General features: G+C 41.2%; 1 protein-coding gene across 4 annotated transcripts in view; it reads right to left on the reverse strand.

Moving 5' to 3' along the window:
- diaph1 (diaphanous related formin 1) overlaps nucleotides 1-15904 on the reverse strand; it is a 74089-nt gene that overhangs the window by 32188 nt on the left and 25997 nt on the right. For 3 of the 4 annotated variants that reach the window (XM_028415453.1, XM_028415454.1, XM_028415455.1), the window contains 3 exons: nucleotides 14331-14921; nucleotides 12739-12853; nucleotides 12574-12582 (listed from right to left, as the gene is read on the reverse strand). In XM_028415453.1, the coding sequence (XP_028271254.1) occupies nucleotides 12574-12582; nucleotides 12739-12853; nucleotides 14331-14921 (715 nt within the window). The remainder of the gene's footprint in view (nucleotides 1-12573; nucleotides 12583-12738; nucleotides 12854-14330; nucleotides 14922-15904) is intronic. The other variant, XM_028415456.1, reaches the window with a different exon arrangement.

The following is a 15904-nucleotide window of genomic DNA, read 5'->3' on the forward strand; positions in this document are numbered from 1 at the left end:
AGATGGAAGGTGGCAGACAGTGAGAAAGAGAAAGGAGAGGAGGAGGAAGAAAGACAGCTGAAGAAAGGAGACAAAGAAAGGGAGCATAAATCACAGACATGAAAATATGAAAAACATGACTGATGGTGAGTTACAGAATTACAGATTGCAACTCTACTACTACTGCTAGTGCAGATTATAAATGCTTCTTCGTATCAGGAAACACAAAGGAGAGAGCTGAAGAGACAGGATTTTGCATTTGTGTGTTACGAAGGCTACGGAGTGACATAGTCACAGTGTTATAAAAACAATAAGTGTTCACACACACTAAAAATTTAATCAAGCATTAATAAGAACAATATCATTACTGTCTGCCCAAAGAAGTATCAACACACACCTCAATGATTCTGGCATGAATGCACATGCTGAAAATTACAGTCCAGGAAACACTCAGGCAGACATAAACAACCTCATTGCTCATTGCAGTTTTCCTGTTTTCACTCTCTTTCCATTTCTATCCTCCTCTTGCTGTAGCCTTTTATCTATCATTCTATCTTTTAAAGCATTGTGTAAGACTAAATGGAGTATGGGCATACGACTGTGCATGTACACAAATGAGCAACTAGGTGGCAGGAGGAGGGGAAAAACAGGAAGACTGAAAGCATCGTCTCAAGGATAAAGGTAAGCCACTCAACTCTTGTATGAAAGCACAGCTACTTCATACAGCAAAGAGGCTCAGACTTGAGTCAAGCAATTGTAAGTAGTCCGGCTCCCTAGTCACACTCTTCACCACAGAAATAAAGAAAAACTCTGAAAAATGAGAAGCCAGACCCAAAATGGACATCCAGAGAAGCACACCTGAATGCTGTAGCCCTCTTGAAAGAGTGGCAGAGCTATAGAAATCTCTCTCATCTTTTTCTCTTTGACAAAGCTAGGCTGGAAGGATGAAAGCACCGAATGAAAGCCCATACAAGACCTTAAAAGACAGGATAATGGTGGCACATAACAGAGAATGAAGGAGCTGAAAACAAGGGCGAGGAGAAGGCTGAAAAAAGTTTTGTTCCTAGAAGATGTGAAGTGAAGGAAGTTGAATGAAAAGAAGTGAAGGATGGTTGAAGAGTAGATAGGGTAATAAGTAACAAGGAGGGTAATAAGTAAGGCAGTCAGAGAAGTAGAAAAAGGCAAAAAAAAGTAAGAAAGTAAGTTAAAAAATTACTTTCTTTTCTTAGCTCTAGTAATCCGTGCCCTATATACACATTCACACGGAGCGAAATATGTGTTTATGTACGAGTATGCATGCATGTGAATGGATCACACACCGATAACATTACACTCCTTAATTCCTAATTAATCCTTCTAAACTGGATTATGGCGCAGAGCATGACAAGGCCAGGATTCCACCCTTTGCCTGATGACTGTGTATGTGTGTGTGTGTCACTTTGCCATTTTTCATCTTGAGGTCTCATAAGGCCAGCCTGTACTCAGTTAAATGATGTTGGGAAATGAAGCTGACAGTCTCTGTGGCCCCCTGTGACACAAATGCAGTCATACACATTCACTCACCCCGTTTCTCGCACATTTACAATGCAACTTGTACACACATGTACAAGGAGTCCCAAGACCAAAGGTTTTGAAATGCTTATGAATTATTGGGGTGAGAACTCTTAGCATTACTTCACACGTTTTAAGTGAGGATTCACAGGGGGGATATGTGCTTACCACATATCAGACACAGGTCCCTCAACACACACGCTTGGTTTGAAAGCTGCCACACAAATTGTCTCCTGTGTCAGGTACTGCATGACACTGTGATAGCAGTCTGAAATAAAAGTAGAGAGCTCTTAAGACACCAATACTAATGAACCCATTATATATTCTATTTTACTCCATAGAGAAGCTGTGTTTTATAGAAAAATATTTCCTTAGGAAAGGAAGGATTTCCTTTCCCTAGGAAAGATTTGCCTTATGTACCATAACCAAGCCAAGAATAAATCCAGAAAAATAGGGAATATACACTGTTGTGTGACTCAAGCAAATGTGGCAGTAATTGCAACATGAAGTACATGTGTGGGCAACAAAGACACACAGTAAACAGTTTACAAAAGAAGTATGAGAGAAATACTGTATACAGTGATGTCACCATGCAAAGACATATGCCATACAAACCACCACATTGTTATGTAGGGTGCAAAAGCAAACTGTAAAGCAAAGCCTTTCTAAATTGTTAGGCAAAATGAGCTGCAGTTCTACTCAGTAGATCCAATGATGATAATGTAAGGAATAAATAGATGTGTAAAAGTACATAAAAACTATTTGTTTGGGCCACAAAGTAGCTACATTTGGATCAAAAATTAATAAATACTGAGCAACATGTTCTGTTGCGTGTTAGTGTCGCGTTCTCTGTGCTCATTAAACCATGTTGGCTACAGAGAATATTTGGAAGGGCAGAAAGTGGAAGTAGTGTGATGGGTGGATGAAAGGGGGGTCACAATGGGAAAGACGGAGTGGGTCGGAGAGGAATTAGCATGCTTTCATGCATTCTACGCCTGAGTGGAACACCACAGGGCTTGTTGATGCCTCTAAGTGCTATGCAGTATTAAGCAGACAATCTCTAAGGAGGCCCAGTGGCATAGAATATGTGTTTGGTGTGTGCTGACTGACCGCTAACTGTGTACAGTTAAGTACAGAGCCCCAAATAACCTATTTGGAGTATAAAAAGAGGGACTGAAAATGGGGTGATTGAGTAGAGAGCCAAACACTGTTGGAGGGGTGAGGCATTAAAAAGCTTGCTGTGATGAGTTCCACCCCACAAAGAAGAAACATAGATGTCCATCCCACCAGTGCTCTTATATACTGTAGAGTGACAGAGAAAAGGGCAAACAATGCACATGTTGTTCAAGACACCTTTTGTAAAACACAACAGTGACAACGTTTCTGCAGAGAACGCAGATCTACAATCAATTGTTACAACAGTAAGCGAGCAATGTGTCATTATGACCCACCTGGACTCTCTGCCCAGTGTTTTGATTTTACCCTCTCACTCTCAGGCTCACACTAACTTAACAGAGTTTATTCAATTTATCTCACCAAAACATCCATCTCCTGAATCTCTGGAGTCAGTTCATTTCTCTTTACCTTTTGATCATTTGTCTTTCTTTCATTCCCTCTCTCAGTGCACTTCTCAATCGTATACAGATCACTCCTGCCTCCATTTGTTCTTCTCCAAGCCTCATTCATTCTGCTCCTCTCTCCATCACTCCAACCTCAATAATACCATCCGTCTTTGCATCTGCTGAACCTCTATCTGTATCTTTGACAATGATCTTTCCAACTTTTTGTGAATTATATATGGAAGTTTAAAATGTAATAAAAAAAAACCCTCATGCTATGCACTTTAAATTAATACTGACTTACACATAAAACTACTGATTTCTTATATTAGCATTTTAAAATGCAGGTGTGAATGCCCACACCCTTATTTGCCACTGTGTCTTATTCTAGCAAACAATGCAGTATCTTTGATGTTGCCTTTAACTGCACATTCCCTTAAGCAAGCTTTTTTTCTTCTCTTGGGTTACCTAAACACCTCGTGAGCCAACAAATGTTTTTACCAACTTTCTCTTTTAGTGTTGCATCAAGTGCTACCCACAAATTTCAAAGTGTGAAAAAATGGAAAGCAGCATGTTTGTAGCTGTACATAGAAGAAACCTCTTCAGAATAAAGAAAGAAAAACATCTATTCAGAAAATAAATTACCTTAAAACATTTCCTTAACATTTTCAAGACTAGGCAATACATTTGTTTTTATTGTTGTTTTTTTATTTGATCTTTAATAGAATTGTTTTTAATGATACATGTAGTGCTCTTGTAGAATAGAATCTTGTTTTAGGCTAAAAACAAAGAAACAGAGAGCAGGGAAAACTTCTGTGAAAAAAAATCAGCAAGAAAGTTTGAAAGCACAAACTCTCTGGGTTTTTCAAAAAAAACTTTCAAGAATAAAGTTATAAAAAAGAGATCTTTAGAAGTCTCCAGCATACCACTCCAGTCACCCAAACAGCCTGGAGTTTCTGTTGATGCTGTGTGAATGTATGTATGAACAAGGCCTGAATGGTTCTCTCAGCCTACTACACATCTACAATGTAATAGTTCTAGCCAACAAAACACTTGCAAAATATGTGCCTTGCATTACTTATTGGTGCTGAATGTGTCATACAGCTTGTTAAGGAAATAATATTTAGTATCAAGTGAAATGTCACCTTACAAAGACCTCCTTGGGATTACTTGTTGCCATGTCTGCAAATCAAGACTGCACTGTGTTCACACCGATATTTTCTATTTAAGCCCCAAAGAAAAAAGAATAGGCAGAATTGTGGTTAGTCAAGGATGGTTTTGTCTCTGAAAATTAAAACAAGCTGGCAAATGATTAGAGAATTCAATGGGGTTTTAAGCACTCCATAGGCTTTGTTCAAGCTAAGATAGAATTTTGGGAGGGTTCACTTGGAAGTCTGACTCAATTCCGAAGCCCAGTCAAGCTCTACAGCCCCTCTGAAATAATAAAACTTCAAAGCTCACTTACGTCAATACTTTAAGTAGTAACTCTATTCACACACAGACAAATGACTCATCTGCTCTGTTTCTCTTCCTCCCTTTCTTTTACTGTTAGTCCCCAATGTCCTGCTACCATCACCGACTTGCCAGTCTCAGTTTCACCCTGCAGTTAATCTGCTAGGCGGAGTGAAGAGCGCTTGGGGAACCAACGACAAGAAGATGAAGAAGATGAAGGAAAAGGGGAATGAGAGGAGGGGGAGCAGGGGGAAGGGCATAGGGGGGAGAGATGGCCATGCATTATTGAGGATACAGAGTAGAGTTTTAAGGGATAAATGTGAAAGCGTGTTTAGGGACAACCTTTTCCCTTCTGCCTCCTCCGCCTTCTCCCTTCCTTCAATCTTTGCCCTCCCTCCAACTTTCCTTCCCCATGAGGACAGCCACATCTCTTATTCAGTGGGGAAGTTAAAAATTCAAAGCTAGGAAGGAGGAGGTGGAGGCAAGAAGGAAAGAGAGTACCTGAAAATGGTCAAAATGAAGGAATGTCTTTAGGGAGATTTCTCAAGTGCTAATCTAGAGAGCTCCTTGCTTTGATTAGGCGTGCACATGTGAGGGGTGAGTGGTTGTGGTGGGGAAGCAGACGAGGGAGGTAGATGAATAGAGAGGGAGCGGAGGGAGCAAGAGAGGGTGTAGACACATACACTTTCATGCAGTACAGAGTAGTGTATCACACAGCATGGTGAAAAATTGAGGTGCCTGCCGGGCGAAGCAGAACCCACGTCTCACAAAACATGACACATGCGGATACGGAGTAATGGAGCCAGGGCTACAACTTGCAAATGCATGCACACAAACAAGATGCTATGACTGCAAAGACATATGGAGAGCCAACTTGTTCAACTGTAATTAAAAAGGCAACTATGCATGTAAGTCAAAGTTCCTGCCCTAAACATCCATGACATATAAACACAATTTTTGGTCCAAACACACACACATCACATGGATACTGGTAACACATTAAGGTCAGAAAGTAGAGCGTGGCCTTGCTCACCAAGCTTTGTAAATACCATTGGTGTCTAGCGTAAATGCCACTGGGTTATCCATATTACACACAGCGTCCACAGCTAGACAGCAAGGTCTGTGTTATTCCAGCAGATGTAGCACTAATAGCTTGAAAAAATGCCGGTAATGTACATGCACACTAGGGTTACATGTTTGACAATAAACAAGATAATGTATACATTAGGAAAGTATTTATAAAGCCTGTGTGAAATTGATCATTTTAATATGCGTGATTGTGCATGAATGCCTGGTCCTCACAATAGTCTAAAAGCCTAGTAGCACCCAATAACTCACTAGCAAGGCAACACCAAGTCATTAGCAGCTTTCAGCTACTCCTAAAGAATTAAACTAGGTACAGAGATTTGGACTTTTAAGGACACTTTCAAAAGCCTTTGTTGTTGCCATGTATCTTTCCATTTCCCATTTTACAACATGGTTTATCTTCACCTCAGCCATCCATCATTCTTCTGATTCAATAACCCATTCATTGTCTCATTTCATAAGAACTCCTTTATCAAGCAAAGAGAAGAGAGATGAGAAAATCAGGAGGGAGAGGAGGAAGAGAAGTAGAGAGGGAGATGATGCCCCTATCTTGTCAACTCCATCTTTGAAGTTGTTGCTCTTTAATGCTCTATTTTCTTATGTATGCTATCAGTGACATCAAAGTGGGCTAGTCTCCAGTGTGTCTGTGCATGCATGTGTGTGCATCACTGCCCTGAAGGATAGGAAGCAAAAAAGTAAAGTAAAAATAGATGGAGTTGTGTTCAGCTGAGCTTGCAACCATATGAACTTTGACCTTTTCTTCTCCCTTTATCTCTCCATTTTGTTGTATTTAACACACTTTCTTCAACATGACATATTTTTATCCTCAACCCATCACAATGAAAATTAAAGGCCCTCTGCTTCCAGGGATCCAGGGCCATACACACACCAATACACAGCTTACATACGGCAGAGTATATGAGAAAAACGGGGGGAGAAAAGAGAAATAATATATTGCCATGACCAACAACAGCAAAACCTGAGAGAAGAGTAGGTGGATGGATTGTAGGTGTGCATACTTATATGCCTTCATCCCCACATCCTTCCATTTTTGTTTACATTCCCTCTTGGCCTTAGTGAAAAGACACCGAATTACACTAGGGATACTTAACATCTGTAACAAGCTTTTGAGCTTATCAGCCAATCCTTCATTAACCATACACTCACAGACAGATTACAAACACACAACAAGTATGCACATATCAACACACACAGGTTCTCTCATCTGCTGCTCAGCTGTCATATCACCAGGAACATTTCAATGGTAATGGTAGTAGGATGAAAAATTGGGATGCTGGCAGGATGGCTGCCTGGCTAGCTGACCAACTGCCTCACTGGTAGAGGGGAGAGGAGCTAAGTGAAGCGTAGAGGGCCTATTCCATCTAAAAACAGGATAATCTCCCGGAAAGAGAAAAGGCAGCAAGGAGATTAGGCACACACAGTGGTAATGCTTCGGCATGAGTACACTTAGCTCATTTGCATGTAAAACAGTGTAGAGAAAGATGTAACGAGGGAGGGATGGAAGGAGGAATGGAATGAGGAGAATGTGAGTGGGACAAAAGCAAAAGTGTGTGTGTGTGTGAGCATGCTTACACGTGTATGTATAAGCATATGCTTCTGTTTGTGTATATAAGTGAGCTGTTGCAGTTGGCAATGAGAGCCAATAAGAGCATGCACAGATGTGTTTGAACGTGATAAGGCCTGATGAATGAGCAGCGTTTTGTGGCTGTTCTGTAACCATAAAGGGTTGGTGAATGAGGGAACGGTTTGCTGTTTCCCAGCCCGAGAATACAGACTGAGGCTTAGCAAAGCCAACCTAATGCACTGCTACTGGCAGGGGGGCTTAAGAGGTATAGCTTGGATTAAATTTAAGCACTAGTAGACATAAACACTTGAATGTACACACAAATACACACCAACAAATACAACCTATTGACATCAAATCTTTCATTTGCAGCTTATATATGCTTATTGCAAAACTAGTCTATATTTTGTCTAAATAGAGAATTTTAGGCGCTGTTTAGACAATCTGGCCCAGGATTCTTCCACAGGCTTTTAAGTTGTAGCATGGGGAGGACACTGTTTGGTCTAGAAACCTTCAGATTGGTCTTGGCTCTTTGCAGATGATGTAGCTCTATTATCTATATGTAGCTCTGGCTTCCTGCCATCCAGATAGTTCAGCTAATTTAGGGTCTTATTCATGAATGAGGACAAAAATGAGGACAGTGAGATCAACCAGCAAAACGCTCAAGTGTCAGCAGTAATGTGGGCAATGCACCAGACAGTTGTAGTGAAGGCAGTTCAAGATCTCACCTATAATTACCAATAAAAATGGCCCAAATAACCTTTGCAGGGTGGCTAGGTGAATCCTTCAAGATGGGGTTAAGAGCTTGGAGAAATGAGTTAGAGTAGCTTTAGGATGAAAGGAACTAGCCAAGGAGGGCTAAGCCTGATTCACTGCCTTCCAATAAAGGATTTCCAGGCATATCCAACGGATTGAAAATCCAGGAGGAGACCCATAACACCCTTGACAATTTTTTTTGTCTATTCTGGTCTGGAAACGCATTGTAATCTAGCCAAAAGTAACTGCAAAACACTGCTTGTCAGATGTATGTCTGGACTAATTTGCTTGGCATCATTCTGGCCAGCAGCAGAAAATGGATGGACAGACCACCACCGTACACTGACCTCTGGGTGACTATTCGTGGAAAATGGAGGAGGAGAAAATAGGGAATACAGATATAAATATAGGAAAAGAAATGGCTAAAATCAACAAATGGAATGTGAAACAGACAAGAGATGGAAAGCATAGTGTGATATTCTCCCCAGCACTTTATAGACCATTAGTGACCCTAATGGCATTAACCTGCTTCTCTTTTTGTAGCTCCAGTTTGAACACAATTTATTAACTAGGTCTGCTACTGTAGGCAATTCCTATAAAAACATACAAACAGAGATATACACATGCTTACAGGGACGTTATATATTATACACAAGCTTTTCAAAGCTAGTACTAACTTCACACAGTTGCAACAGCATAGAGACATGCACAGATTTACTGCTTATTACAGTGCGCCCATCCCTTATTTAGTCATCTAAGCGGTTTATTAGTACATATTTTAAACGGTCTCAGGAGACTGCAGCTGTGAGTCTACACATCCTATAAACTGTTATGTAAAACTCTTCCTAATTATACACACAAATGAACACACACACGCACCGAGTAATCCTTGTTTCGTGGCTCTGACTTAAAGAGAACCAAAAGCAGAAAAATAAACACCTTCTACATGTAGACTGTGGTTGCGTTAATGAACTACAATAAAAGAGAAGAGGACAGTGGGAGGCAAGAGCATGAAAAGTACAGTCTCCCTCTTCTTCAATATAGATATACTGGTGGTATTTCCTGGTAGAGACATATTACCACTATAATTATACCAAATATCAACTCTCTATCTTCTATATTTACAGACCAGTGATGCATAAAAGTTAAAAAATGTTTGTGTTTATTGGCTTTCGGCCATTTTTAGACACACACCTGATTCCTAAATGCAACAAAGGCCATGCAGTAAAAGCTTAAACCTGGCTGACAGCAAATCGACCAACATTTCAAAGAGCTATATTTTGGTTACACGTACAGTCCTAAAACTCTGGGTTTCTCTATAATATTGATAGATGTACATCAGTGAATTTCTTGAAAAATATCTGAGGGGGTCATCACACAGCCCTGGATGATTTAACATGGAATGACCCTGTTGTAAAGAACTGTGCGAAGGGCACAGCCATTTTGTCAGTACAGATCTTTGTCTCCGACTTACACTGACCTTGAGCCAGTTTACTGTAACAAAAACAATGAGCAAATGTTGTGAGCTCTAGTTAGCAGAAGATGTAATGGACTAATCAACACTGCACCATAACTCCCCATGCCTCTTGGTCTTTTATTGCTAATATATTACATCTCTCATCCCTTTAACTGATTGGTCTACAGCCCTTGAGAGGCCCCAGGCAAGTAAATATGCACGCATACACAGGCGCGCACGCACACACACACACACACACACACACACAGCAGGTACTTTCTCACTGATTGGTGGCTCATTAAGGTGAAAAGCAAATGGAGCAGACCTAAGAGAAAACTTAGCAAATAGGAACATGTATCCTTTCTCCAACTCAAACACAAAATAGGAAATTGATTTCATCAGAACACTGGGAGATCAAACGACTTATTATAATTGGTCTGTAAATGTGGCTGAGCTAGCTCACCCACTCTCTCATGCACATACACAAGACACCTTTGTACTGACAAACACACACTGACCGGCAATAAATGTTTTTGAAAGTTATGGGAAGTCAGTGCAATACTAGAAGGTACTGTTACATGTGTTGGTGTGTTACAGTGGTACACATCAAATGGCATCACAAAGGGCCTCACTGGAGTGGGAGGATCTACACCAGAAAAGAGGAATGAGGACAGCATACTATACCAGAGCGTAGAAACGCAGCCACAAAGACAGTAACGCTGGAGAATTGGGATATGAAAATGATCCTCCCATTATGAGGATTAATAACTATATATGCTCCTGGCCCTTTTCTCTCCCAAATCAAATTAATCACCAATGCACCCCCAACCCAGACTTTCCCTCAGCTCGCTCTTTATTTCACCCACATCCACCTCCTCCTTTCCCTGTTTCTCGCTTCTCTCATTCTTTTGCTAATTGGGCTATCTGAGGTGCTGACTTCAAAAGGCACCTACTATAAAAGGCAGAATCGGCAATAAGGGAAAAAAGCCACGTACACTCTATATATGTGTGTGTGTGTATATACATGTATATCCTTACACTGTCCTACACTTTCCAAAACAGTATGCACAGAAAGGACTGTCTGAATTCCCAAAAACGAATGTTATTATTAGAGGGAAGAAATGTTAACACTTAAAAAGCAGAAAACAAACACCTCAAAGTGACGTATAAAGAACTGACAGCTTAAGGGAGGATTCTGGGATATACTTCCTGCCTATGATCTTTTACAATACACAAGCCCCTTTGTAAAAACACATAGCTCATTTAAAAAAAGACTAGTTACAGTTACAGTGGACATCACTCCCCTTACACTTGAAAAATAAAGTGTGCACTACCCACTTTTTCTTTAAAACAGCCTAGACCACAATAAATCAGGGTAAATGTAGCTTTATTGAAAATTGGGTTCAGCATAGACACACAGTTTTGTCAGAGAGAAGGAGGTCTGAGTCAGAGCATTGACTTTGATGCAGCTAAAGGAGATTAGATCCATTATACACTGGTATATTCAACAGCTTGAGAGACAACTTCAGTTCCAGCAGATACCAAATAATTATACATCCATAGAGATGTAGAGCCTAAAATGTAAATAACTATTATTTGAGGAGAAACATTTTAAAGCAGACATTTGCATACTGTATCCATGAGAGCTCCATTTGCCAGAGGACGTGCCTCTCACCATCATGTCTCTGCTGTTTGACAAAGTAGCAGAGGTCGACACCTCTGACCCTGCCCAGAGCACACTACCAACAGCATGTCTGTTTTCTGTGTGGGTGTGTGTGTGTGTGTGTCCTTGCAAATCCAGCTGCTAGGCAGCTGATGAAGAGGAGGAGGAAAGGTTAGGATGGGTCAGAAGTGGCTTGGTGTGGTGTCAGTGTGCTTCTGGTGGGTAACAAGGAATGAGCAGCAGAAGAAGAAGAGGAGAAACAGGCAAATAAGGAAGGCTGAAGACAAGCTTCCAGAGGTGAGGAATATGGAGAAGGATGGCGTTGTCAGGAAAAATGTATTAGGCCTTGAGCATAATGTTTAAGTCAGACAAAGAAGGCCAATGGTTCAAGGTTCCATTTTCAAGACCACGGAGTTGCTTATTTAATTCACACTATATGAACTAAACCACACACTTGCACACACACACAAACAAGTGCTCACAAACCCCTACGATGATTTTACATTTCAATGAAATGCCAGTTTAATCCTTACAAATAATTTATTCCTAACTTTAAAATTACAAAAGATTCAAAACATGCTCAGGAAAACATGAACACAGCTCACCACTCTCCACAACCACTATTCACACAAGCCGACGTACAGACAGGTGCAGGCTGATGAAAAGGCCACTGTGTCTTTATACAGAGCACTCCAAAAAGGTTATTAGACATCCTCTAGAATAGGTGGCTGTCTTAGCCAATAAAAAGGGAAGGCATGGGTGCAAAGGCCAAAGGAAGCAGAGAGATCATAGAGTGACAGGCGGACGTCAAGACGTGCCATACAGGTGAATGCAGATGGGACAGCTGCCAACGGTGACATTTAACTGACATCAACAGCTAGCATCAGTCATGTGTGCATGTGCACTTCTGTTTATGTATATGACGTGAGCAAGAGTCTGTTTGTGTTGATGTGTACTGAGACTCAATCTGAAGGTCAGATGAAATTATATATACACCCACACACACTGTTTGTGAGTTCTTGGTGTCCTGCTTATGATTTGAATATGAAGAAGTTAGAGCAGAAGGCTCAGTGACACTGGGACAAGGTGATACGAGTGGACAGGTGTGCATGTGTGAGAGCACACTTGTGTGTCAGCGCTTTGTGCCAGGACAGCAGGTGGCTAGTCAAAGGACATCAGTGACCTTCTCCTTATCCCTCCCCACTTCCCTCCTTCCTTTGTCAGTTTCCCCCTCTGTCCCAAAGTCCCAATTCATATCACCCAGTAGTGAGGGTTCAGTCTGCGCATCGAGACGATAAACACATATACAGACACAGGTGTGGGTGGTTTATTCATGAACTAGTGTGAGATGCTGTTTTGACACGCTGTTTATGAATAATGTAAATGCACAATGTTTACTCCAAGGAGAAAAACAAGAAGGCAAGTAAGACTGGACAAGATGTGTAAAAAGGAACTAAATGGAAGAGTGTGTGAGTGATATTCTTACCTTTAGTGGCTGATGGAAGGAGAGCAGGATATGAAGCCCAGGGTAGAAGGGATGGATGCAGAACAGGAAAAAAAAAGCAAAAGAAAGCAAAGCAAGGCATTTTTCATTACTGTACAACAGCATCATGAAAACAAGGCGTAAAAAATACACAGGTTACACACTCACTCTTGGTCTGTGAAGAAAAGGCTAAGGTGAGTTTGGCAAAGAGTTCATCGTTTTCAAATTGGTCCTCTTTTGCTTTGGTCCAGAAACTGCTCTCAGAGAGGTCCTCGGGTCCAATCTAAGACAGAGAAATGCCAGTAAGTAAGACAGAGGGAGGAAATCAGAAAAGGAGAGAGATAAACAGTATCTGTCAGATAACCATATTATCCATATAATCAAATTTGACTCAATTTTCTATAAATGGTCAACTGTGCACCTGGCAAACAATGAGATGAACAGATAAAGAAGTCACAAGAACAAAAGAAAGAGGCAGGGGTATGATAGTAGAGGGAGGGGAGGAGGATGAAGGAAGGAAGACACAAAGAGGAAAGTGAGGAAACAAGTAGTCATTTTCTCTAATCATCGCATACTGTCTCTTCCACAAAGCGTCTTGAGCTTCAGAGCTTCTCACACAGAAATAAAAGACATTCACTGGGTTCCACTCCCCCCCATTTCTTTTTTTCCCCTCATTACCCTTACTTGGGTGCTCTTTCACAATTAACTTTGCATGTTTTTTTTCTTCACTTTCTGAATGTTCTTATCAAGGGAAAAGAGAAAGAGAGAAAGGGAAACAGAGAGTGAGTGAGAATGCAATGGTAGAAAATTTACAGATATCAGGCCTTTCATTATGGACAAAGCCTCAGGGATGGGAGTAGGACAGAAAAGACAGAGACCAAGGAAAAGAAATGTGATACGGGGATGAGCTGAAGGAGCAAGAAAGAAAGCAAGAGAGCATGCAAAAAGGAGGATGAGACCCAGCCAGAAAAAAAAGTTAATTTAAATTACAAAAGAATACCATCCTTTCTAGCAGCAATTTAATTATCTTTCAGTGGTGCAGTTAAAAGAAGAAGGCTTATTAAAAAGCAATTTCTGTGACATCCTTGTCAAACACTCAGCCCAGCAGAGAAAGAGCGAGAGGGAGAAAGAGAGCAAGAGAGAGAGGGAAAGAGAGGGAGAGAAGCTAAATGCTGATGAAGTCTGCTGAAGCCATTAAACATTAGCTTTAGGCTAAAGAAAGACAGAGGGTCGTTTTGATGTTTTAACAATCACGGATGAGAGGGAGAAGAAGAACATGAAGCATATAGTCATGAGCTACAAGTATGCATGCAAGTCACTTCAGGTCAGCATCACACTGTTAAAGCTCCATTTCACATGCCTCTCAAATTGCTGAACACACAGAAGCGCACTTAGCCATTTTAGACTGTATTGTTGAACACTGCACATAACTGACATACTGACCAATATAAAATTAATTTTAACCAACCACCAAATTTTAAAATGTTATGTGTAATATTTGGCATCAAGGATGCCAAAGGATACAATTCATCACAGGCAAATGCAGCCCAATTTTGGCCCATATTTAACCTAACATCAAAAAACCCCATCGCTCACCAGTTGACCAAAATGATTAAGCATATGGGTTAATACACATAAAGATATATTACACATATAAGATATTTTTATATCACATCTATTGATCTATATTATTATGTCAAATTACTATAACATTTGTGCAATCACTTATAAATATTAAACCATCTTGTCTTAGAACCGACCTTGCTCCAGTTGGCTCTCTTCAGCTGGACCTCAGGTTTGTATTCCTTTTTAGGCTGGAGACCGTAAGGTAAGGAAGGTGGTGCAGGGGCACCCCAACCTCCCATGCCAAAAAGGGGAGGTGGGGGCATTCCTAGGCCCATGGGTGGTGGAGGAATACCAGGACCCCCAGGCGGTGGTGGTGGTGGTGGGGGCCCCATCCCAGGTAAAGGTGGAGGTGGTGGTGGTCCTGACATTCCAGGGAGTGGTGGGGGTGGTGGCGGTCCTGCCATGCCAGGGAGGGGTGGGGGTGGTGGGGGTCCTGGCATGCCAGGGAGGGGTGGGGGTGGTGGGGGTCCTGGCATGCCAGGGAGGGGTGGGGGTGGTGGGGGTCCTGGCATACCAGGTAAAGGAGGAGGGGGTGGGGCTTGCGGAAAAGTTATGGCTGCATGGCCAGGTAGGGGTGGGGGCGGAGGCGGACGGGGCACTCCTGCATTCTGGCCTGGAAGAGGTGGAGGTGGTGGCGGAGGGGGCAATCCAGGTGTTGGCACAGGAACAGTAACTGTGACCACTTTAGTTTTGGCCTCTTCCAGATCCTTAGTTAGCTTTTCCATCTGCAGAGACATAAGTATTTTTATGCATTTTAAATATGTTCAATTGGACACACTACTGTCTATCTTCACTGTAAAAATATACACTAATTATAGCTACTGGCATGCATACAAAGTATTCCTGGAATTGACATTAATTTTGTATAGACTTGGCAATTTCCTTTTTCAATAAATATACATGCCATCAAAGGAAAAAAGAACAAAAGAGAGGAAAGCATGATTAGAGGCTGGGTAAGACTGAGCTTTGGGAGAGATGGAGTGAGAGTGGAAGACAAGGCACACAGAAAAAAAACACAGCAGGAGGGAATTAAGTCCACAGAGGAATTTAAAGGAAAATGAAAGTTTTAAAGAAGACAACTTCTACATTACAAATTAGGATGAATGTTTGTTTGTTTGTTTTTTGTTTTTTGAACAGTGGAATAGAGAAAGATTTTTTACATCACTGAGGTCATTATTCATGTGAAAAATGTCTTTAAATTTAGTCAGCTAATAAAACAAATTACAAAGTGCATGGAAATACAGTAGAGGCATTTTAACATGGAAGTGTGTTGAGATGTTAGTATCCTGCATGCATTCACACTTAGTGTAAAAACTGAAAGTAGAAAGTGTGAAAACTGCATACATGACTTTGTGAAGCAGTGTCTGTATGTAGCGTAACAAATTGTTTGTGTCGTTTCCTCTGACTTTGAAAAGAAGACAGTAACAGACACAAAGAGCTGCCGAGGCTGGCTTTCTTAGTGAGGCAGCAGATGAAAAATTGGGCACAGCATCACATGGCGGGACAGTGAGAGATCTCTACATGTGAAGAAATCTTCGATGGGCATTGCCTCAAACACAGAGAAAGTGAGCCATCTAAGTATGAGAAGATTGTTTGATGCCTGGCTTGAGATGCTGTTGATGCTTTGGACAACCAGTGCGGTTGTGTGTGTGTGTGTGTTTCTGCATAGTGAGAAGATGACTGTGCTGGCATCAGCCATATTGGATGA

This window comes from Parambassis ranga, chromosome 10 (assembly GCF_900634625.1).
Source record: "Parambassis ranga chromosome 10, fParRan2.1, whole genome shotgun sequence".
In the NCBI taxonomy this organism is placed as follows: Eukaryota; Metazoa; Chordata; class Actinopteri; family Ambassidae; genus Parambassis; species Parambassis ranga.